The 25,203-nt window shown below is 38.8% G+C and overlaps 1 protein-coding gene across 1 annotated transcript in view; it reads left to right on the plus strand.

Annotated features, from left to right (window-relative positions):
• The first annotated feature begins 5,524 nt into the window (after positions 1-5,524).
• GAK (cyclin G associated kinase) overlaps positions 5,525-25,203 on the plus strand; it is a 75,246-nt gene continuing 55,567 nt past the window's right edge. The window contains exons 1-7 of the mRNA XM_080361953.1: positions 5,525-5,861; positions 15,260-15,321; positions 16,707-16,766; positions 18,670-18,784; positions 19,080-19,222; positions 22,229-22,354; positions 23,508-23,597. Coding sequence (XP_080218079.1) covers positions 5,720-5,861; positions 15,260-15,321; positions 16,707-16,766; positions 18,670-18,784; positions 19,080-19,222; positions 22,229-22,354; positions 23,508-23,597 — 738 coding nt within the window. The 5' untranslated portion in view covers positions 5,525-5,719. The remainder of the gene's footprint in view (positions 5,862-15,259; positions 15,322-16,706; positions 16,767-18,669; positions 18,785-19,079; positions 19,223-22,228; positions 22,355-23,507; positions 23,598-25,203) is intronic.

Here is a 25,203-nt window from a genome sequence, read left to right on the forward strand (position 1 = left end):
GACCCTGCTGTCACTCCGATTCTTATGCCTGCAGGCATATATATGTTATTTCAGCCTGGTATACATTGAAGTGTATTGACTATGCTTGTTATTGCTGTCTCTTTCTAGGCTTGGCTGGCTTTAAAGTACTATGTGGCAAAGACAGGTGCAGAAATTGAAAGAGAACATGGAGACTGGTGACTTAGTTCCCCATTTTTCAATGCAGTCCCTTGTTTTTCAGTGCAGGGTTTTATGTTTGGCTATGCCACTGGTGAAACTGAGGAATGTATGCCCTTAACAGTTCTCCTGGCACACAAACTGACTGCACTTACAAAGGTTCTGGAACAGAATGGAACATGGCTCTGGATTAGACCAGATGGGAAAGCACAGGTTTGTAACATAAATACATGGACCATAAGAGTGAGAAACAACATAAATAATTTACCCTGTCTGCTACTAAATCAGAATTCACATTTATCAAAAATGGTGCTGTCATTTTCACGTTGCAAGGTGGTGTGAGTTTCATAATGTATGTTTACATGTAACACACATGACTTGTTTAAACAGTTCTATCAGTGTCTTAGAGGGTTTCTTCAAATAACATTTGTATTTTCCTTCTTTTCTCCTGGAGATTAAGAAGACTAACAAATTACTCACCACAGGTTTGATTTTTTTTCTGAATAAATACCATTCCAGAAGCATGGACTGGGATAGTGCTATGGTTCCTCCATTAAAACACAGCTGTTCTTGATCCAAACCTTGTGTACACTATATTGGGCCAGTGGTTAGAGCCACTGATGGCTGTGTTGGAGAGCTGAGTGGATGAATCATTGAATCTACTGTAAGAGTGATGCACTTTGGCAGTGTCAACAGCAGTAAGTTCTCTGTCTTCCAGGCTATGAAATCTGCAGGAGAGGAAAGGAAAGCCAAACATGGCATTTCAAAGACAGAAAGGTGTTTTAGTCTTAATTTCTGTTGCCTAGTAGAGATGAACTCCGTTGAGTAATACTCCTGTTGTTCTTGCAGTGTCTCCATGGATTGTGTCCCTAACTTTTGTCAGCAGAGCAGAGAACATGTGAATAGCCTCATTTATTTATATTATATCCATCCAAGCATTTTTGAAGGATGTTAGAGCAGAGAGGACTTCTTAGTCTGCAAGAAAACCTATATACTTTCAGATCTCTTGTACTATTTTAACTGAACTTGACAGGCTGGACTTCTTGAAAATTTCATGACATACTGAACTAATGGAGAGAAACGCTATCTCTTTCTCCTTTTAAGGCAGCAAACATACTAGTTCATCCTTTGTTAAACTCTGTGAAATTGACATCAGAGCTCAAGCTGGCAATAGGTACCAGCAAGAACTTGACTTCACACACACAAGAACTACTTTCTCATTTTAAGCAATATGGATTTTAAACTCATGTTCTAAAATGCTATAACATAAATGTTGGCTATCTTATTATTTGAGGAAAATGCATTTAATGATTCATTTATCTTTTAAATCCAGAGCTATTAATATAATTCTAGTCTCTATATTCCAGATGAATCTTCAGTGTATTTGACTCTGAAGGGAGAAATGTCAACATGTTAGTGAACAGGAAGTTTCTTTTTTTCCTTAGCTTCATCCGTAGTAGAAGGCTGTATCAATATTCAGCTAATACAAAAAGCTATGCGATGAAAAATCTGTATTGCAGAAAATTACTTGGGTATACCATACTATGTATACATGTAGAGGTATTAGTAGCTGTTCTAGAAAACAATTTTTTCATATAGTGAATTTGGATAGGCACTTCCAAAAGCCGATGCTTCTTGCTGGATTAGGTGATGCACAATTAAACCTAAATCTTTCAAAACAGCCTATTTTCATTCAAACCCAGACTAGCCAATAAGGGAAGAAGATGAATGAAACAGAAGTGCCAGCTTGGCTCTGAAAGTGCCTTTCGTATCTTCCTGGTCTCAGAAGAGATCAAAGGTTTCTACATGCAAAATGAAGACACTAAGTTAAGAAAGTTCCAACCTGTTCTGTTTGCTTTGTGTCAGGATTAGCTTTGTGACCCGCGCTTTCTGAGTACATCACAAGAACAGCTGCACAAAAAAAATACAAATCTTGGAGATGCATTTAATCTTACTTCTAAGATGTACTTTTGAAACAGATTTTCAGCTGTGCTGAACCCAGTAAACCCTATCTAGAGCCATGTAGACATTACTATATTTGCCATTTTCCTAGCTATATTTCAATTAAACTCTATACAGATAAATGCAATGTAGAATGCTAATGTATCACTATTTAATTTATTCAATTCCTAAGGAGCCGAAAGCAATTACTGGAATGGAAACTCAAGTGTATATGTTTACTACATGCTAGTAGACAGAATGAAATTTTCATTTAATAATTCCCTGGTTTATAGCTCTGCCCTGCCTTGACCTTATGATACAAAAGGAAATCCCTTCTTTACCACCTTCCTCACACCAGAGTTTTGGCCAGAATGATTCTTGGCTCACTCTGGGTGAGGATGCAGGAGGACGAGGACTAGATGAGAGTGAAAACAGGACGGCTGGAACAGAACTTTTTCATAAGGAGCTCAACCAGCCTTCAGTAGTACAAGGGGACTGTGAGAATTGGGATGCAAATTAGTAACAGATGGCACAACCTTATTTTCCTCTGCTTTTCAACAAGGATGATGCCAGCATATAGATGGATGAGCCCCACTACATTTAAGAACGAAAAGAAAAGAAATCCATTAGCCTCCCAAGCTGCATAAATAAAACGAACACATTACTCCTTTTGGCCAAGTACGGTTAAAAAACGGAGTTTTTTACCACACTTTTGTCTCAGCAATAAATAAAAACGCGAGCCTTCTAGAGAACTGCACACATTTCAAACTGCATCTTACTTAGTGGCCTGCTTGAGCTCTCCAGTATAGTCCTGGATATTTAAAAAGACAAGGTCAGTAAATTATTACCCAGGCATTCTTTTCAACTTTTTGCCCAGAAAAGCTGCATCTATATCAAGGCCCTCCTAGCATACCTGCAGTAGTTAAGAGTCCCCAATCCATCTTGATTTTTTCAGATGTAACGTTCCTGCTTCTCGTGCTACATTTTTTCTTATACTTCCTTCATATGTAAGAGACAGTTACTGCTCCTGCAACCTTTCTTGGGACAAACACCACTGTATGCTATGGCTGTCCTATTTAAGCAGTATCAAGCAACCAGAGAATTGTACAAATCTTTAGGCTGAGCTTTCAGTAACAGACCTTACAATTGGTGCCTATGTGCATACCGTTTTTTTGATTGAAATTTTGGATTATGTGTGCCAAGATCCTTTCTCAACACTTAAATCTCTCTTTCATGAGTAATAATCCTGCAAACCTTTAAATATAATCAGTTTTCACTAAAGGCTTTTTATTTGCTAATTTTTATACATGAAGAATGGATACATTGATAAAGAATCAAGATTTTCAGACAGTAGCTTTAAGGGCATTTCAAGCAGGCATAAGCTTGGACTGCTGCTGAAAGAAGTAAATAGTCCTGCTGATTTGTCATGCTTGGCTGTTTTTTCCAGCCTTTGGAACATCTCTTCTGCACTGAGGTACACGTGGGGCTTAGCAGTGAAACAGTCAGGAAACTGGCCATGTTAAGACTGGTTAGCAACAACCAGCCAACCAACAAACCAGCCATCTGACTTTGATGTTTTAAACTTTTTTTTTTTTTTAAATAAGGTATATAAAAACATGGGACTACTGTACAAATCTGCTGGTGAATTAGACCACACTTCCTGACTGGTAAAGGCAGGCATCTGGGGGTTCTGGTTGATGGCAAGTTGAACATGAGCCAGCAGTGTGCCCTGGCAGCCAAGAGGGCCACCCGCGTCCTGGGGTGCATAGAGCACAGCATTGACAGCCGGGCGAGGGAGGTGATTGTCCCACTCTGCTCTGGTGCGGCCTCACCTGGAGCACTGTGTGCAGTTCTTCGCACCACAGGATAAAAAGGATATAAAGCTACTGGAGAGAGTCCAGAAGAGGGTTACGAAGTTGGCTGAAGGGTTTAGAAGGGAAGCTGTATGAGGAGCAGAGGAAGTCACTTGGTTTGTTCAGCCTGGAGGAGCCTGAGGGGAGACCTAATCATGGTCTACAGCTTCCTCACAAGGGATGGAGGAGGGGCAGGCACTGATCTCTTCTCCCTGGCAACCAATGACAGAACCAGACAGAATGGCAGGAAGATGTGCCAGGGGAGATTTAGGTTGGACATTAGGAAAAGGTTCTTCACCCAGAGGGAGGTGGAGCACTGTAACAGGCTCGCCAAGGAGGCAGTCATGGCCTCAAGCCTGACAGTATTCAAGAGGAGACCAGACAACACCCTCAGACGCATGGGGTGAATTTTGGGGTTGTCCTGTGCAGGAACAGGAGTTGGACTTGATGATACTTGTGGGTCCTTCTACCTTGAGACATTCTATGATTCTATGATTACAGGACAGTGAGGGAAACACAAGTTGCCATACCCCTGTAATTTACACAATAGCATGAAGAGCATCAGGTTTGTAGTTTATGGAAGCTGATTGAGAAATATGACTTAAAATATTTAACTACTTGTGTGGGAGAATGTAAGCATGGCTACCTGAAACCTTATGGAATTTGGGAATGTCTGGGATCGCCTCAAAACGATGACTGCTGGCAGGAAGCAGATTTCAATAGCAAAGAGACATGATTTTTTGAAGGAGTGTCTTGACTAGCAGTATTCTTTCTGAGACAAAACGTTCTGAGCTTTTGGGGATCTGCTGTCTCAGGTCATACAGCCTTATGCAGGAGATACGCCTTACCAGTTAGTGATCTGCCAGTGCAAACAGAGAGGTCAGCCTTACACCTAAACATGCAGCTAATGTCCTGTGCAGATTGTAGCAATTACCAATATTTATGTCTTGACCATGCAGGGGCACACTGAAAAGGCAACCGCGTTCTTCCGTGCATTCAGATGCAGGCAATGGAGATGGAGGAAGGGCATTGGAAGGAAAAGAGGAGGAGGAAGATCCTGAGGACAAATGAACAGTGAAAGGATTACAGTAATACTCTGTGGGAGAAATGGCCACAACACCAGAGTGTCATCTGCCCAGGGTTGAGTTACTGACTCGATGAACCTGCTGGTTACCGCCAAGCTACTAAGTAATCGCAGTGGGGAAAAAAACCCTGCTGCCTAGCGAATAGTGTCCCTTCTCCCTACCCGGCTCTCCTCTCCAAGCACGGCCCAGCCGCCCGGCTCGCTCCCTCGTGGCGGCCCTCGTTCTCCGCTGCGCCTCCCGGCGCCTCCCAGTCTTCCCCGGGCCTTCGGCTCCAGCAACACCCCATCGCGGCGGTGACACGTGGAGCGCTCGGGCCCCACCGCCTGCTCTGACCTCGCCACCCCAGCCAAGCGCCGCCTGCCAAGCGAGAAGGTGAGCTTCGCCCCTCCGCCCGGCTGCCAGGGGCGGGGCTTCCTTCCCTGCGGGGCGGGGCAGTCCGTCAGGCGCCCCGGCTGTCTGCGGCGGCGGGCGGAGGGGTGGGCTGGAGGAGTTGGCACCGTGAGGTCATAAATGACGCAGCACTCCCGGAAGCAGGCCGGAGCGAAAGATGGCTGAGTAGGTGTCGTGCTGTCGCTGTGGTCGGTAGCTTGGAGGAGCCACCCCGCCCCTCCCGCCGTGCTCCATTCCCTGGTTTCGCCGCGGCCACCGCTCCCTCTCCCCCGCCGGACAGTGCCTGCTGGAGATATGTCGCTCTTCCAGTCTGCCCTGGATTTCCTGGCGGGCCCCGGCTCCCTGGGGGCCACCAGCCGCGACCAAAACGATTTCGTGGGGCAGACGGTGGAGATGGGCGATATGAAGCTGCGCATCAAGCGGGTCATCGCGGAGGGTAAGAACGGGCGGCGGTGACAGACAGGCCGCGCCCGGGTCGGGCCGGGACGTGCGGGGCGGGCTCCGCCGCTGCGGGGCTGAGCTTGTCGTGCTTCGACCCTCCCGGCCCCTCTGCCCCGTCTGCACTTTCCTGGCCGGCAGGGCTTCCTGCTCGGCAGGCCGCGCCCGGCGAGGTGCGGTGCTGTGGGGGCGAACGGGCGCGGCCCGTGCGGCGGCGACAGTCGGACCGGGTCCGGGCCGGTGTTTACTTGCTGCGTGGGCAGCCGTCCTCCCCGAAAGTCTTGTTGCATGAATTAGGGGACATGGATGCACTGAGTTGATGTAAGTGCCACGGAAGGTGTTTTGCGAGGACCAGGTATGGGAGCAATAAATGCTGCCTACTGTAAGGATACTCACTGAGAGGCAGCATGTTGCGTGGCAACTCCTTCAGTTGCTTCATGATTTGAAATACTTGCACCATGTAGCGGAACTCTCAAAGTTTATAATCTATATAGGACCTCATGGAAATGTTGGATTGCGCATATATATATATATACACAAATATATCTCTCTCTATATATATATATATGGATATAATTTTTTTAAAAATGTCAATCTATAATATTGTGCCCAAGGTACAAGTTTGTCTGTGCTACTTTGGTTTGTTTGGAAGACTGTGAAATGCAGGAAAGAGATGTTAATCTTCAAACACAAAAGTCAGGTGGCTGATCTCATTCTGCATATGGGCTTTGCTGGAATACAGGAATTAAATGGGCAGTTTTCAGTTTCAGTGAGTTTTTGAGTAGTCATACTGGCACACTACTTGCTAGTCTGTTTTAAAATAGATGCAGTGTCTGGTGTGTGCAAGCTACTTAGAAGTTAGCAGCAATTTGGATCTTGTGGTCAGAGGAATTACTTTATTTTTTCAAGTACAAGAGACATTGGAAGCATGTCTCAAAACACTAAAATGTGAATTTGTCTATAGTAATGCAGCTAAATAATTCATTAACTTTGTACAGGTTCTTGATGTTATTTAGGTTAAATATCCCAAAGTTCTATTCAGAGCTCCTTTCCATTATGGAAGTTATTTCCTGTAGTTGATTCTTGTAATTATTTTGTATTTAAGTGGCTTTATAAATAGATTTATTAATTTATTTTTTTTCCTGAGTATTTTTTTTGTTGTTGTTGAAAACTTAGTGACCATGATGGAAAGAAAAGTTTGATTACTCAAGATTAGCTACTTTAGTTAAACTTATAAAAATTCACTGGTGTAAAACGACAGGACATTGGTCTTCACCACTGTCTTCTTAAGGGGAAATAAGTTGTAACTATAATCCTTAAGCATTCTTGGCATGTGATCTCAGACAAAACTTGGCAGTTTTTTAGGTATTAAATTGCATTTAAAACAGTGCTAAATGTTGAGTCCTATTTTACCTTCAGCCTTTACTTACAGCTTCCTTAGATGCAGTTGGAGTTGTGAGTGAAATGTAAGCACTCAGTGTGATGTGACTGTGAGGTGAACGCTAAATGGACTGGCTGGTGCTGCTGATAGGAGTGACCACAGCAGTGCCCAGACAACACTGAGGGAAAGGAAGGGCAGGAACCTGTGTTTGAGATGTCTGCTATTTCGTTCTTGGTTCAGAAAACAAGCGTTTCATACTTTGGCTGAAGTCTACTGTTTCCCATGATCTGACACAGGGTTTTTAAAATGTCAGGCGGAAGATGCTGTGTTAGATGTTTTAAAGCAAATGGATGCTTTAAGTCTAGTGTTCTTGAGAATTTATCAGTAACTGCTGCTTTTGTGTTGCACATTTGCCTCAGTGTTACAGTTTTATTTCTTGTTTTTTCTTCTATATTTTACTAACTGAAATTGGGCCTAACTGCTCGCTTTCGCTAGAAAGTAAGACTTTCTAGCTAATGTAGCTAAAACAACCCTTAGAGTATATTCAGTATAAATTTAAAATATATATAAAATATAGAAGTCCAAGTTTCTTCTGCTGTCTTCAGTCTTGAATTTATCTGTAGCATATCATTTATTTTGTTGTCAAAATTGAGCTCTCAACCTGTATTTGACACTTTCTGACACATGCTTGCATACCTTTGACTTATAAGCATTCATTTCTGTGCTTACAGATACAGAATCTCTTTCTCTTTTAAATAAGTCCTTTCATGCCAAATTCCCTACTAGAAAGTCAAGTGCTGCTTTCTGAGTTTAGATTTCAAATCCATGGTGAGTTTTTGTTCTGACAATGCAGAGAGGTAGCCTTTTCTGTAAGATCATACAGTCTACTTCGGTTTTAGTTGGTGTGAAGAGAGTGTGGATTAACATTACACAGTATCATATGACAGCATAAGTTCAGTTGTTCTCTCACCTTCCAACTCTTCTGCTCTGTGGCATACTGCCCATCTGTGTTGATGCAAATAAGCATTTGGCTATGCTGTATGCTGAGATACTAGCTGCATAGTTCACTTGGATGTGTTTCCCCATTCATTTTGCTGAGATAACATGCCAGGGATAGTACAGGGCTGGCTGAAAATGTGATGTGAAGGAAGCGGAGAGCAACCCAGAGGGAGGTGGGCTGATAGTGATCTCTATCACTGATACTACCTCCAAATGTGTGAACAGGCCAAGTTTGTCACAGGATGGACTGAGTGCTCATAGAATATGGTCTCCTGTATTATCTGCTTGGGCATTTCAGTAGCTCACTGCAGTTAAGAAATTTTAGAGGATGTGGGTTGGGTCATTTACATGTAGTCTCTACTTGCCCTTTGTAAGATGGTGACTTCAGATGTCATGGTTCTTTTGGGTCCTCAACTTAAGTGCATAGACTGCCACACAATTTTAATTAAGGAAAATAATAATTGATTGCATACCTAATTAGTAAATATTAGGAAATGTATTTATCTTGTACTCTTTCATGACAGAGGGCACTCTCTTGTAAAGCCGTAAGACTTGCCAGTCCAAGTATTCTGTACTTGTGTATATCACAGCATGGGTGTCTGCTCTCACAAGGGTGTCTGTGTACATGTAGTCCAGCTACATGTGATGAGAGTTCTCCAAATACTTAATAACATGTTTGGTTTTTATAGGATTGGGTGAAGGTAGCTTCAACTGTAGACTCTCTGATTCCTTGCTGTTCATGTGAACAGTATGTGCATTTTTATGTTGACTTTTTTCTTCTTCAGTTGACATCCTCGAGTGTTCTTCCCCTTTGTTCAGGAATGTCAGGATTCCTGACCAGTCTGTACCAAATACTTGAGAGACTGAGATAGTCCTTACTGATTCAATGATTGATGTAGCCTGCATGTTTGACCTTGAGGGACAGTGGGAAGAGCAAGTCACAACAACAGGCTTAACAGTAGTTTTTAGAAATTTCTTGTTTCCTCTCCTGAAAGATGACATATTTGCACAGACAGACAATCTTGCAAATCTGTTTTTCAAATGCTAGATGCTGCTAGCTATTTGCCTGTGTTGGGCAAATAATCTCTTCTGATAGACCTTATGCTTGTTTACCTGCTTAATGGTGGCACTTAAAAATGATGAACAAGTAAATATGGGAAATTTCTTGCTCTCTACCTATGCTTTAGAAGGAATGAAGGAATAGGACCTGGTCACTGGCCTGTCAGTGTATTCATTGAGAGACTGATGATGCCAAAGATGGTCAGTGAATTACAGAAACTCATTCCTCAGTTCTGCCTAGTAATACTACTCCAATGAGAGGGTAAACTTGATAAGAGAATAGCATGTCTAGTAACATACACTGTCAAGTTCCAAAATTACAAAGAAAGTTGAATTTTTGAGAATTGTAAATTTTACTGTTATAACAGCTTTGGTAGCTAGCTAATTAAAGAGAGAAGCCTCTTTGCTTTGTGTTAAATTAATATTTAATAAAATATTTCTACCTCTTACAGCACAAATGAAAGGCAGGATGATGGCTGGATAGCTAAATGAAATTTATAAAACTGCTTATGTGCTTAAAAATTATGTAGTCTTTAAATAATATTCTTCCTTGAATGTTTTTATTGAGCCTTTTTTGTAAAAGCAGATAGCTGTTGCGTTGACCAGGTAGCAGAAACAGTTACAGCGGTTCATAAATTATTTCATCTGTTTGTTGATAAAATAAAAATTGAGTATATAAAAATAAAGAACCTCTCTTCTAGAGATTCTTCTCTGAAAATAGAGAACTTATCCATTTTTATGGTCATCTGTGGAACAAAACCTGATACTTTTCAATCTCTTACAAGGTTGAAAGGATAAAGGAATCTTCTGCAAGCTTTATGTTATGTGTTTGGTTAGGTTAGGTAATGTTTTTTTAAGGGTTTTTGAAGGGTTAAAAATCAGTAGACAAATCCTAGGGGTTCCTGTTGCAACTCTGTGCATAATGTAATGTCCCTACAAATACTCCACTGCCAGTAAGTGAGATTTTATTTACTACTTGACTACTGTTGTTGGGTTTTGTATGTTGAATAGTAGATATGAAATGATCAATGTGTCCTGTTTTTAGCTTTATTAAATTTTCTAGAACAGGGATCACACTGGCAGAAAAATAGTCATTAAAAATTTTTGAATATTTATCTCCTGGCAATTTTGAAGTGAGATAAACCAGTTAAAAATATTGCTCTGTTAGTCCCTTCAAGTACTTTTTATGAAACACTTTGTATTTGAGTTACTCTGTTTCTTGATATCCATGCTGAAGATAATTGGATCAGGAAAATCACTTTGTCATACCTGCTGTTTAAATTTACAGTTTTCATCTTTCTCAACAACTAATTCAACTGTAGACTGATTACCTTTTGAATAGGCTATGGGTTTTGCTTCAATTCTTGAATATATAGTTGCTGTTCTATGATGTACAGACTAAGAATTTGATTTTACATGAAATGGGGCAGTGGTATCCTGGTTCAACTTAGGGTATTTATATAAAACAACTTAGGGTTTTGTTAGTGGAAGGCAGTGATAGCATGAAATGAGCAACACTTGTCCTTCAGAGCTTATTGAGAAATGTGCTGACTGCTCATGCATGCTAATTGTAATGCGTTTGAAAGGTGTTTCTGTTACTGCTTGGGCCAGGTACTCTTTGGCCTGACAAATATGCAGCAAAAGCTGAGAATAAGTGTGATGTTCTCCTGCAGAAGAGTTGGGAAGTTGTTAGCATCAATTGAACAGTCAAACAAAGATGGAAATTTCACTATTTGTGTTAATACCCTAATGAGCAGATTATCGTGGAGTGCTTGCTGGATCTTCAGATGCCAGTTGTATCTCATAAAACACATTGACTTCATAGTGCTGATTTATGTATGGGATAGGTGAAAGAAGATCCAAAAAATGACTTTTCAGACAGTGCAGTGGTACTAGACAAAGCAGAGGAACTTCTGTGCCATTTCAACATCACTTCCTTTGAATAAATTGCAAGTTTGTAATACACCCAGAGTTCATTTAGCCTTAGTTTTTCTGCTAGGTAAGGGGTTTTCTTTGCTACATTGTTTTACTTGTCCTGCAGTTTAGAAAGAACCACTTTGAGAGTAGACATGGATTTTTCCTCCTCTTGTGGAGGTTGGGACTCTGACTTTCTATTTCTGCACCATCAAGTCTTTAAGACTTTTTGGCATGAGTTAATGTAAATACTAGTCCTTTATTTGTCCTTAATAGAGCATTTTCCTCTCAATACAACAATATTTTGCAAATAAGACAAAATGAATCTTCCGTGTGATGTGTCACTTTGTCTAGTTGTGGTGCAATTTGAAGGAAGCTCCACATTGCTAGAGTCGATTTTCTGTATGCTGAAAGAAAGCCAGTGAAAATCAGGATTGAGATATATGGAAGGAAATGCCCTGAAATCTCAAAATATATGTATCTGGGTTACAAAAAGAAATATTACTTCTGGGTCCTCTTTGCTTAACTATCCATGTACACTTCACAACTCTGCAAGGCTTTTGTTCTTGTTTTGCATAGAAGATGGACAATTGAGAATAAACCAGGTGTATGGTTGTGTCAAAAGCAGGGAGCAAGTTCTGTAGCACACATTTAACAACCATTTCTCATGTGTATTAATTTCTTATGCTTCCTTTGAGCAACAAGCATAAGCAGAAGAAAAAGAGCGCAGAAGAGGAGAAACATGATGACAAAAAATATGTGTTATTCAAACTGCTGGATCTGAGTCTAAAACTTTCACTATGAAAAAAGAAACATTCCTTAGTCAGAAAGGTAGCAATAGACCACAGACTTTTTTTTTTGTATTTTGAAAAGCTGTCAGGAATCACATCTATGCAGATGACTTGTTATTAGCTGCATTCTGACAAAGTGAAACTTGTGTCTGTTGTTAAAGTATCAAAATTGCTGCTTTAGCCTTCAAGGCTTCTTCAATATTTTGAGTGTAAACAGGCAGTATTTCAGTTTACCAAGCTTATAGGTACAATTTTACGGTCTCTGCAACTCCTGGATTCACAATATGGTGGTAAGGTAATTAAATGCTATTTTTGGATGGATATAATTTATAAAACTCTTGGCAGCAGAGGTACAATGAACATTTAATGGTTGAATTTATGCAAACGTTGTTAGCTTGATTTGCTGATGGGTGTTTAGAGTTATTATGAAAGGAGGAGAGCTCACATCAAGTCAAAGAGAAGTTGCAACAGCTTGTGGTGTAAATTATGAACTGAAAGTTACTCTGCAAACCATGTGTGCGGCAAACTTTTTGGAAGTGGAGAAAAAAATATTGCAATATCCAAAGAAGAACCAAAGCACTCTGATGGGAATGTGAACTGGAAAGCTTCTACTTTACTGTAGAAGTAGAGAAGTTTTCCAACATGAAGCAGAACAGTGCTGGTTTTTAAAGCTGGTATTTCTCAGGTATAGCAGTTCCTGCTTGCAAGGGACTTCTGGAAGTTCGAAGATGTTCTGCCTCTCCATTTCTCAAGATTGTGGGAAAAAGTCCAGATCTTTGAGTTAGAACCATACTTCATTTTTGAAGCACTTTTGTTTTGTTACTGGGACTTTGCAATTGAAACCAATGCATGACTGAATTTCTTCGAAAGTATGCTTATCAATCAATGCTTGGAAACAATGACAGAGCATCCTTTCTATTTTGATTAAGGGTGTTGCTTGCCCTGTGGACAAAAAGCATCTGTCTGCTTTCAGGTAAAATGTACTATAATTGTACTCCAGACTAGAATTATGGTGTTTCAATCAAGTCATAATTGAAACATAAGATACTCAAAATTGTTTTGTAAACAAATTTGGTCAGTATTTGGGAGGGAAGTGAACAAGTCATATAAAGAAGTTACAGGCAGGGAGTTATTTGCACCACTCCTCTCTCATGATGAGTTAGATGTGTAATGAAACAATGCATTACAGAAGCAATCGGTTTTGTATTTTTGTTCATGTCCCTGTTTTGTTGCTTCACTAGCTGACAAGTAGGAATAATGTAGTTTCACTGAAATGGTTTGAAAAAAAAAAAGTGAAGATAAAGAGCTTGTAGGAAAGCTTGTTGGACTAGTTGAAATGGTTGGGAAAGTATTAGAAACAGTTATATTTTGGAATGCCTGTATGTAGGTCTGTGGACTTTTTGTAGAGGTATTAGCAAGATGTGTGCTTGAAATGCAGAGTAGACTTGCCACATTCCAGCCCTGGTAGGACCCTTGACAGTGTACACAGCTGAGCTGAGCTTGCAGAATAAGTATTCTGTAATCTGGGATGCCTCAGTTTTGCTCTTGAGTAACTTCCAGAAAAATAACTGAAAAGTAATTTTGTGTACTAGGAATTTGTGCTGACCTGAAACCCCTCACTTGTGAAGTGAAGCATATACCTTCAAGATGCAGCTTGCAGAATTATTAGAATAAAATCAAAGAAATATTTTATCAAGTTGAATATAAAGATTTTCTTCTGTAGGGTCAGCATCTGTCTGTCATCTTTTGTGTTCTCATTGATACTTTAGCTTTTCTATGGTGCACACCCTCTTTTGTGTGTCTTCCCTGCACCTGGGATGGTGGTTTTGCTGATTTTGTGTATAATTCACTTTTATGTACCAAAAGTAAAGGTGATATCCATCAGCCTGTCACTTATTTGTTTCATGTTGTGGATGCTACTGGAAAAGTAACAAGATGTGTGGGCAGTACCATTCAGGAGTATGGATGACAATGTGATGGTCAGTTGCCATGTAAAACTTTTGAAAGTACATATGGAAAAGACTCGTATTTGTTTGAATTGCACAAAGAAAATACTGCGTTCACTTCAGCCTCGTGTTTATATTCCTTATCCATGGAGAAAGTATTGTGTACTGTGACTGTACTGATTTCAATCTGGCATCTTTTTAAAAAAGTGCCTTGTCAACTTGTTTCTTGTCTGTGATAATTATTCCTTAATTATCCTATTCTCTTAGCCGTCTTGACCAGTAAAATTTTGTAGTTCACTGACATCTGTATTTATTCTCCAAATAATTGCTACAGAGAACATTGGTATGTAGCTTAATGAAAACAGAATTTATATTAAAGGAGTAGAAAGACAAGTCATTGAAGTTTGTTACTTTGGCTGTTTATCTACTAGAGATACTCTACAATAGATGGAGAGCGTATATGCAACCACACTGTTGGTGTAAGCACAAAAGCAATGTTCCCAGAAGCAGCTAGCTGAAGTAATACTACCATTTTTTTTAAATTGAGTAGAACTGCACAAATATCTTCTTTTAATACAGTTAGATTAACATAATTAACAACTGAGGAAACTTAGCTGACCTGTGACTTAGTTTTAGAGTGGTTTTGTATTGTAGAAATTTGTACAGTGTTCTTGAGCAAATTGGTAGTGTTTGGTGAAATAGATATTCTGACAAAGGAGTCTGAAGGAGAATGTTGTGTGGAATGACAAATTGAGATTTAGTAACAGAATCACCCTTATTGGGAGTGTGTGCTTCGATGCTCAAAAATGCTTTCTGCTTATAGTATGAAGCCTGATGCATGGCAGTTATCCTGGAAGTATGAAGAGGTGTTACTTAACATTTTATGCCCCTTGGTTGTTGCTATTTTCATAGGAAGCCTAACAGTGTATAACCCGGAAATAGTTTAATTTTTAAAATTAGGTAATATTGGCTGTATTGAATCTTAGTTTTGTAAGGGCCTGCATTAAAAAAAGAAATCAAAAAAATTGTTTCATAGGAAACCTGCATATGCAGACTAACAAAATGCAGTAGCAAAGTAGCAGAGTTAGTGTGCTTCTGGCTTGTGCAAAAGGAAGAGAATGTTTCAGCTCTTGTAGGCAGGCTATCCATACTCTTGGCAGGCCACTGAAAAAATATATTCTTCTTGAATGTCGTCTTACATTCAAAAAACATCTAAATTCATGTATTAATAATAGCTCTGTTAGACAACAAGGAATGGTTTACCTGAATGTTGAAATAAAAATTGACTTAATGTGCTTTCTTGTAGGTGGTTTTGCTTTTGTCTATGAAGCTCAAGACCTTGGAAGTGGCAAAGATTATGCTTTAAAGGTAAAATGAATTTACTTCGGTACAGGTTTACAAAGTCTCTTTTTACTTTAGCTTGACAGTTAATCCTTGATGTATGCCACTGAGCAAGTCATTTGGAAAAATCCAGAATGATAAAGTGGTGTTTGTAGTACACTGTACCTGTATTTAAGATGCTATTCCTTTTAGGACCTTGCACTTCAGATACAAAAGATGGGAGTTGCTCTGTTAGGTACTACTGCTGTTTGTCTTAATTCATGACCCTATCCCAAGCATTTTGTTGCATGGGTAAAAAGAATCTCTCCTAGTTACCTGAGGTAGAGCACAGGAATATTTAACTCCTTAGAAGTAGATTTAGCCTACAGGTTAGCCTAGCTTTGTACTTCCAACATAGGTTTCATCAGTATTAAAAATAATGCTCTGTACTTTGACTCATTGATCAAACATTCAACCTTGTGCTTTTCAGAGGCACTCCTCTGGATTCATGTTTTGTGCAGGCTTGTAACAATGATGGTAGAGCAGAAAAACTCAAGTAGTGTGGAAAGGACAATAAAGTAAAGTCATTTACTTTGTCATATTTTGCTAAAAAAAAATTGTCACTTATGTTCACCACAAAATGGCTTCATTTTTGGAGTAGGGGTGTTCTGTGACTTATCAGTATGAAGACATCTATCTTGGAGAGAAGTGAAAAGGGTAGTAGTATGAGAGGTGGGAAAGGTAAGATGGCATTACACTGCCAGTAATTACTTGGTCTGTGTTTTTTTTCTTTTCATACTACATTCTAATGTAAAAAAACACGTGACCATACTCATATGATATGTGTGTTCAAAATATCATCTACAAGTAGCTCCATTTAAAAATAACAGATAAAAGGTGAACTATTACTGTGCTTCCTCTGTTTTGTAAAACTGGCATTTTTGTAGGAAATGCTCAAATCATTTCTAGTCAAATGTTGACTCCAAATCCAAGTGATACTGGAGATAGTAATACTTGATTTTGCTGCCCATTACTCAGGTAGAGTTGGGCTACATATTTTGGAGGAGTTTTGGTTGAAATGGATTGAAGGTTGTTCCTGAAGATTTGAGGTAGAAGACAGATCTTTCCTTGTCAGTGCACAGTGCTGTAGTGAAGAGACTTCAGTGTTTTATACAACCGAGTACTGTCAGAGCAGTTACTTTTTCTAATGTCAAAGGTTATAACTGCTCAGTTATCAATAACCCTGAACAGTACAGGTAGCTGGAAAACAGGGTATTATGTTTATGGCAGTATGTCCAAATGTACAATAAGCCTGCTTCGTTTACTGTCTCTTTGAGTTCATTAGGTTTTTGACAGTAGCTTATCCTTTGTGTTATAGAAAAAAAAGCACTGTTTTAATGACTGTATCTCTCAATTGTTCTGTTCTCTGATAGCGATTGTTGTCTAATGAAGAAGAAAAGAACAAAGCCATCATTCAAGAAGTTTGTTTTATGGTATCCTTTTTCATAACAAATTTTAATATGTTGATTTAATTGCCTGATATGGAAGACTGCTTTACAGATTAAGTTCTTTCCTTGCCATACATTGCTTAAGAAGACTGACAATTTGAGAAGGTCTGGTTTCCTGGTTTGTCAGGAATCTGGCACCAACATCCAGCAAGTTCAGTTCTTCAAAAATTGCAGGAATTTAATGTGTGCAGATAAATTTTGAAGCCAGTGTAGACTTTGTCATGTACTTTGTCTAGCAAGAAGTGAAATTCTTATTTGGGCTTTGCAGTCCTGTGACTGTGGACAAGAGGATGAGGAGACCTTTTGACTATTCAGGTGATACTTAGATCTTAAGTAGACTTCCATCACATGCACTGTATTTATTGTCTTTTCAACTACTCAAAACTTTGCTTTTACTCTCAATGTTTCTTAATTTCTACCTCAGATGTGTCTGGCTTTAAAAAGTAACACTGAATATCAGGGTAGGAATTTCAGTAGAATGTATGGATCAGAAACAAAGAGATATTTCTGTGGCGGTGCTGTCCTTTTCATCCTCAATGATGTTAAATGGTAGGGCATAGTTTAATCTCAGTGTTTTTAAAGGCTTGGTGTTAGTAAATGCAGTATTTGCTTCCCAGCATCTGCTGTGAGACCCTTAGTTTGTTTCAAGACTCAGTGAATAGCTGTGGCATGCTGCTGTTTTGTTTTCCACTCTTGAATATTCAGCTTCCTTTTGAGTTACTGGGCAAAACCACTGATCTTAAATTACTCAAATATTTATTTTTATGATTACTGAAATGCTTGACAAAACCTAACACTAAACACTATTCCAGAGAAGTATAAGTAAAAAGGATGGACTACCATAGCACTACACATTTTTTTTTTAGCTACTCTGACCATGTCTTGCCAGGATTAAAGAACTGAGTGTTCTTTGGATATTTTTTCACAGCTCAAACTCATTAAAGCGCATGTACCAAGGTTTACTGTTGCTAACTTTCCAATGTATTACCATGAAATGAAATTAATTCCTGCAGCTCTGAGTAAAAAGTTATGAAGAGGTGCAAAAGACATAAAATAGTACTTGGATTTCATTCTAACTTGTTGGATCCAACTTGCCCTTTTTAGTAGCTTTGCTGTACATTTGATGTCTTCTTTCTTTTCAGGCTTGGTGAATGCATCTTGTAAATACTGTGTGTTTGTCTCATAGGCATGAGTCTCAGTATTTGACTAAGGTGATGCACATCAGAGACAAAACAAATGGGCATAATGCAATGTAACTTCCACTGGCAGGAACTGAGATCACTTAAATTTTACTGCCTTTTACATAGCTCTATAATGATACCTTGAATTTTTGAGCTGGAAGTAAAACACGACAAAGGTTTTAGTATGGAGAATTATTACTAATGGTGACTGGATAAGTTCCTCGATCTTTTAGAGCTTTTATTTGTTTTGAACTTTATTTGAATTACTTTAAGTTGAAACATGGCATACTTAATACTTGCTTTGGAAAGACAGGTGTTGATACAATAGCCCTTTCTTGATCAGCAAGCTAGAGAAGCAGCTGATAATTAAAAGATCTCTCTGATACTTGTGCTAAGACCTTGCAGTCATAGTTAAATGACAAAAAGAAATAGGCCTGTTACGAAGTCCAGTTTCCTCAGAGCCTTAATAACAAGGGTGTTTTTGTTTTATTTTTACTTTTTATTACATTACCTTTAGTTGCTTCCCTTGAAGTCTTTTTTTTTTTTTCAGCTGAGGCATGGATTTCCCTGTTCAGCTTAATATTTTAATTGCAGTTGTAATGCTTTTTGTGGTTTTAAGCTAACATTTCAAATGAGATGTCTGAACTGCTGTATACAATATTATCAATAAATTTTGCAGTTGTCTTCTTTGAACATGTTATGTCCAGAAAAAACTTTCAGGCCATCCCAACATCGTCCAGTTCTGCTCTGCTGCATCTATAGGAAAAGAAGAATCAGACACGGGACAGGGAGAGTTTCTCCTGCTTACAGAGCTATGTAGAGGTAAACCTTTTCCCAGTAGTGCCTGTGGCCTCTGACAGCCTTTTTGCACAGTTTGCCTCTTAAAGATAACACAGTTCAGTGGAGCTTGAGTTCAGCATAATTTTTTATAAGGATAATGTTCTTTGAGACTACAGTTCAAAAGTATCTTAAATACGAGATAATCATGTGTTTGAGAATAGTCAAAGGACTCAATGCTGTAAACCTTCCTTAATGACAAGAATATCTATTCATGCTATGCTTTAAGAATTTGTGGTGTTCTGTGTGTGCTTATGTAAATTTCTCTGATTTTCTGCAGGACAGCTGGTGGAATTCTTAAAGAAAGTAGAATCCAAAGGACCTGTCTCCTGTGACACAGTTTTGAAGATATTTTATCAGACCTGCAGGGCAGTGCAGCATATGCATAAACAGAAGCCTCCTATTATCCATAGAGATTTAAAGGTACCTTACAATGTTTAAATAAAGGCTGAATTTTTAAACAGCAAAGGAGCCTGTCAGGCTGAATCAGTGTTAACACTGTTGATCAAGTACAATGGACACTTCTGAGGCTAGTGCGTACATGCATTGCCTTGCCAAGACTGCTGGATGTCAGTGAAGCTCATCACCAAAATACTTGGGTCTCCAAATGTCTTTTTCTTATGCTTGTGGTTAGGACTACTTGTCCTACTATCTGAACATGCTGACAGAAAGGAAGTGTGTCATGGTTCTCTCATTAAGTTAGTGTTGAAGGTGTTTGCTTTTGATAAAATAATGAGTTACAACTTGTAAGTTGCAGTTTTGGGGTGAGCATGTTTTTGAAATAGAAGAGATAAAGCTTTGAAGGACAAAAAGGTAGTGTTGGATTTTCTGTGAAGGATTATGTAGCCTTTGAGGAAGTGTAGAAGGCTCTTAGTATAAGAACTAATAATTTGCATTGAATTTAGGACTTGCTTTTGACTTGAATTTTAAAATTTGGTAGGCATAATTCATAGATTTTGCTCCTGAATTTTTCATTATGCTAACTTTTACTAAGATGCTGTAGGGTTATTCTGTGAAAAGGGTTGTTCCCTTAGAAACTTTCGAGATTCGAAAGGGCTTAATCTGTATTTGAATTTAATATTTTGAAGGCAGGGGTTCACCTTTACGTTTATGCTATGCCTTAGATGAAGGAGCCTTAATAATCAGTGAGATTCTGCTGTACTATAAACACATTTGAACCTAGTGGATGTAGGTAGTCTTCGTAAATGTAAACAAAATCAGGGAGGGAAGTCTTGAAACGGTCTGAATTTCCAGCTTGATATGATATCAACTGAATATTTAAAAAAAAGGGAAAATATGTTCCTCAAGTAAGCATGTACTTGATTACTTTGGGGAAAGGGAAGTGAAACCATACTTTAAAAGTAAATATGTGCTAAATGTTTTGAACACTGTTGGAACTTTTGTTAGGCAGTAGTATAGCACCTTAATATAAAACTAGTTTTGATGATGGAGCATTCTTTTTTTTTCTCAGTACTATTGAGCAGGCTTCTAGGTCATGACAAAGAAATTTGATCCAGGCTAGGACAGAACTTTCTTGGTGTTACTTCCTAGAATAAAGTCTTCTATTATTCACTGAAATTTCTATGCACCAGCCCCTAGAAAAGATGCATCTCTTCTCTGAAAAAGGGGTAAAAATATTTACAAATAAATATACAATTTTTTATATAGCCAGCTCCATAGAAGTTAAGCTAATGCTGTGATTCAAAGTCTGCTTTACTTGTCAAGTAATGTAAGTTCCCAGCAGAGATAAAACACGGAAAAAAGGCAGGGATTTTGTTTCACGTTGGTTTCATGTTACAGGTCCTGCAATGCAAGATTAAATGATAGTTGTGCTGCAATAGGCAGAGACCTTACTGCAATCAAAAGCTGAATAGGCTGTACTGTCCTTTCCAGAAGGCTGAACTTAGGTCAGCAGCATAAAAAACTATTTTGAGCCAACCTCACTAGCAACCTGAGATGCTAGTGTAGCCCTTGGTAGGTGTAGTAGCATGGAACGCTAACAACGTTTTGTCAGTTATTTTGGTGAGAAGTATAAGGATTTGTGAACATCTCCAGTGCAACTTAAAAACAAATTCACCTTTGTAGTCGTGGCTGTTTCTGTGCTCCTGTGGTTTCTTTCTCTTGCTTGTCAGTATAGTGCATTCTTTGTTCCTGAACCCCTTTGGACAAAGTTTGCACTTACGGTGTGTATACACAGCACTGTGAGAGCCCAGATAGTTACTGAGTTGTAAAAATTGTATGCTGGTTAGAGTACAATTTATCAGTGCTTCTCTGCTATTATAATTGTCTGGATTTGAACTTTTCAGGATTTGCTACGCAGCTCACAGCTAGTTTGCATGGCACGGGTCATTATTCAGTTAAAACCTGAATAATCAGCTGGAATGTTCTACATGATTAACAGTATTTACCAAAGCACAAAAATCAGAATGTAGGTGCACTGAAGCTTCATCTCTGGTCTTACTGTGACCATTTTAGGCTATAAATTTAATCTGATGTTGAATGCACACCTTTCTTGTTGTCCATGGAGACAAACAAAGGATATCCAACAGAGAAAGGAGTTCAGGTTGCTCATTGAGATCAATATTCTAACCACATCATTAACAGAGCTTGTATCTTCCTGCAGGGTAGTCAAAATTAATTTGGTGGAAGAAGCATGTGTAAGGCAGGTTAGTAGGTTGTTCTAAAAACTGAGGTTTTGCAGAAGGGAGACTAAAGGTGATGTGCTTTCAAAGGGAAGGGGAAGATGAACCTAGTTATCTGAAGTATGGTGCTGTGATCTTAATAATATGCCTCTATCTTTTACACCTTTTCCTGACTTCATAGAGAGAGAAAAATTTTCAGCCCTTTGTGGTTATGACCCCCCACAATATGTCTGCCCAATACGTACTTTTACGTTCCTCTTTAGTTTCTTTTCTGTTTCACTTAGCAATCCAGGAAGGCTGGATTGTAGAAAAATGGAAGCATGATGATGAGCTATTCAGGCAGCATGTGGCCCTCAAATAGCTGGTTTCTGTCTCTGCACAGGGTCATGGCTTTGAGTGTCCCCCAGCAGCCTGCTTCTTCACTGCACTTAAGCTAATAGTGTTTACTTTTATGCCTAAAAACATTTGGATCCCAAGATACGGTTTTTGCAGGTGGTCCTCTGAAAAGCTGTCCATCTCTTAGGCACTAATGAATTAAGGGTTTTTTTTCCCCCTGGTTTATTTCCTCCTATCTTGAATGTTTCCTGCTCATGTGTTTGTTTTTAAAAATTGGTTGTATTGCTGCCGTACAGTACTGTCTGACATCTTTGTGCTCCTGTAAACAACATTCTGGGTTAGAGTCAGTATTTTTTATATGTATGCACAAGTGAATAGATATTTAAAAGCATGTGTGCTAGTGTACAGAAAAAAAAGTATCTTTAATTTGTTGTTCTGCTTCTTTTTGAAGGTGGAAAACTTGCTTATTAGTAACCAAGGGACAATAAAACTCTGTGACTTCGGTAGTGCTACAACTATAGCTTACTATCCTGACTACAACTGGTCTGCACAGAAGAGAGCATTGGTTGAAGAAGAGGTGAGACTATTTTAATGTGATTAACTTTAACGCTGGGTTCATTTAACTGTTACTGTTAATCTGATATTGATTCATGGAACTTCTAAGGCAACTAAAGATTGTCTCAGCTGTAGTGTTGTTCCTAAAGCTTTGCTTTTGTGTTTGTGTTGCCAGGGTTCAAACATTGTCTGCAATGACAATCATAGCTTTTGTCCTGTAGCTGCATATACAAACAATGCTTCAACTTGAGCAGTGTCCATTATGAAATCTGGTGTGAAAATAGAAGTGATTACTAGAGCTTCTAATTGTGCTTTTAACAGGAAGTAAATTGGTTATGCCAAAGTGATTCCCACCTTCTCATCTTATTTTTCTCAGTTGAATCACATAGGAAGATGTGACAAATTTACTCAGCAGAATTTGAATAGTCAGTGTTGCGGTGCCTTTAGAACTACAGTGACTGTGTCAAGTATGCAGTGTGCTTTTTCAAAGTGCCTTTGTTCTTAGTTTAGAGTTGAGTGTAATGATGGTAAATCTAATGCAATACATCAACTGGATTCAGACTTTTAGCTGTGGATATCAAGTGACAATTCAGATGTGAGTTCTGATATAATAAGTGTCTGTAAACTGCCCCTGTTTCATAATCCAGCATATGTGGAAAGCAATCTGTTGATTTCTGGAGAAGCAAAAATAATATTGTACCACTATCTTGTACAGTCTATGCAAAAAGATTGTAGAAAAGGTCTTTTCAGGGATCTTTGTGAACATAGCTTAACTCTTTGGACATGTCTGCACTGTTAAGTGTGATGAGGAAGAGAGGAGTACACACTGGACCATGAAATCACTTTTTGGCTTATTGGTGATTTTCTGTATGTGTGCCCATATCCCTTTTTGCCTCATGCAGAAGAGGTATTTTACTTTACGTGCTTTGCAGTTTGGAAGGACTATTGAATATCACAATGCTATTTATTTTACTATTGCTGTTTTTATTTGTCATATCAAACCTGTTGTGAGTACTGCAGGATTCAGTTGATAGTTTCTACCTTGACAAGTATTTCTGAAATTTATTTTCAAAATGAGAATGCAGTCCATTCTACATGGAGAACTCTTTCCTTGGTTGAAAGCTATTAGTGCTTATTATTCAAGTTTCTGCTTCAAGAGGTTCTCTGTTCTGCAGATCACAAGGAATACAACACCAATGTACAGGACACCAGAAATGATAGACTTGTATTCAAATTTTCCAATTGGTGAAAAACAGGACATTTGGGTAAGCAATTTTTCTCTTGCTGTATTATAGCTGTTTATGTCATAGTGGAACTGATTTTGCAGTCTTCATGTTACTTTGTTGGTAAATAAATAAAAGCACCAAAATAAATGTAAGATGGTCTTATGGCAAAATAAACATGAGTACTGTGAACTATGTATTTAAATACTAAAAGATTGAGAAGGAGTATTTGAGGTTTTCTCCAAGATCTAGCTTGACTTGCACTGTGAGACACAATGCTGAACTTCTTTGACATGCAGTAGAACCGTTGCCTAGTTGGAGCTTGCCACCATACAGCCAGAATACTTAGTCCTTAATTCAAATTCTTGCCTTTAATGCTCTGCAATGCATGTAATCCTGGGACAGCCTATGGCTGAGTTCAAAATTATTATATCTAGGTATTGCATCTAGATCAAATACTAGCAAGTGGCAAGGATGTGAATGATGTAGAGATCATTCTTGCTTTGTATAGAAAGAATGATAAACTGTTAATAATCACTAAAAATCTGTAGTCAGAATTAAATGGAAATACTAAATCCTCAGTTGTACCGTTTTCAGTTGTGTAATACCGTAATAGTACTGAGGTACTGCCTGGTGACTTTACACTTAGGGTCTTAGTTTATTGGATGTTTTTTACAGAGTCAAATGCCAAGCTGTTCAGCTGTTACCTATATTGGCAGTGTGTCAAATGACAAATTGAGGAAATGTAATGCTGGTGCTTTGGAAGTTTTTATTTGGAATCTCAAAACTTCTTTCGGTTTCATAAATTAGTTACAAGATATTGTGGAAACTGTTATTCAGCTTCTACAGCTGTTGGCAGTTTTCTTCTGGCATGTGAAGAAACACCAAGAAAATACAAATACGTTTTTTTTCTTTGACCATTTGGTCATTTCACATTTGTTAAAAACTGGTAGTCTGATCCAAGATTACATCCAGTTAAATAAAAAGCTAGAAATACATTTAACAAAAGCCTTACTCGAAAGGGCAGTTGCAATTTTTGTTTGTTTAGAATAGCTTTGTGTCTGTTAATATTAACATGGTGGTTGTCTGCTGCTGTGTCTTTGGAAGATCTGTTCCATTTACCATGCCTTTGTTGCAACATGTTGTTCTGTGTGTTTTCCTTTATACTGTGGGTACAGTGAAAACATGTGAAGTATTTGGCCATAGAATATGGTGCTTTCTCAGGAAGCCATAACTGATGTTGCAGTTTGTGGTTAGGACAAACAAAACAGTTTTCTGAAGAAAGCAGGTAGGGTGAGTAACACTGTGTGCTTGTCAAGAGCGTGAGCTTAAAAGCATACAGGAGAGAGCAATGTCTTAGAACAGCAACATACAGGAAACATTAGTTATTAACCACATAACCTCCTCAATGGGAGTGTGATTTGATACTGGTTGTCAGATCAGAGGTCCTTAGGCCTGGCCAATTGCTTTCTGTACATTTCCTGCCTAGGTCTAGAGGTGTTCAGAAAACAATCACTGAACCCAAATGCCTCTAGTTCCTTTTTTATTTTCTGAATTAATTTGATTTCCTGAACTGAAATTCAACTGAATTCCACTCAAATAACAGGCTTTACCTTGCCATAAAGATTTTTCTTCATTTAAATTATGT

The sequence above is a fragment of the Nesoenas mayeri genome (assembly GCF_963082525.1).
Source record: "Nesoenas mayeri genome assembly, chromosome: Z".
NCBI lineage: Eukaryota > Metazoa > Chordata > Aves > Columbiformes > Columbidae > Nesoenas > Nesoenas mayeri.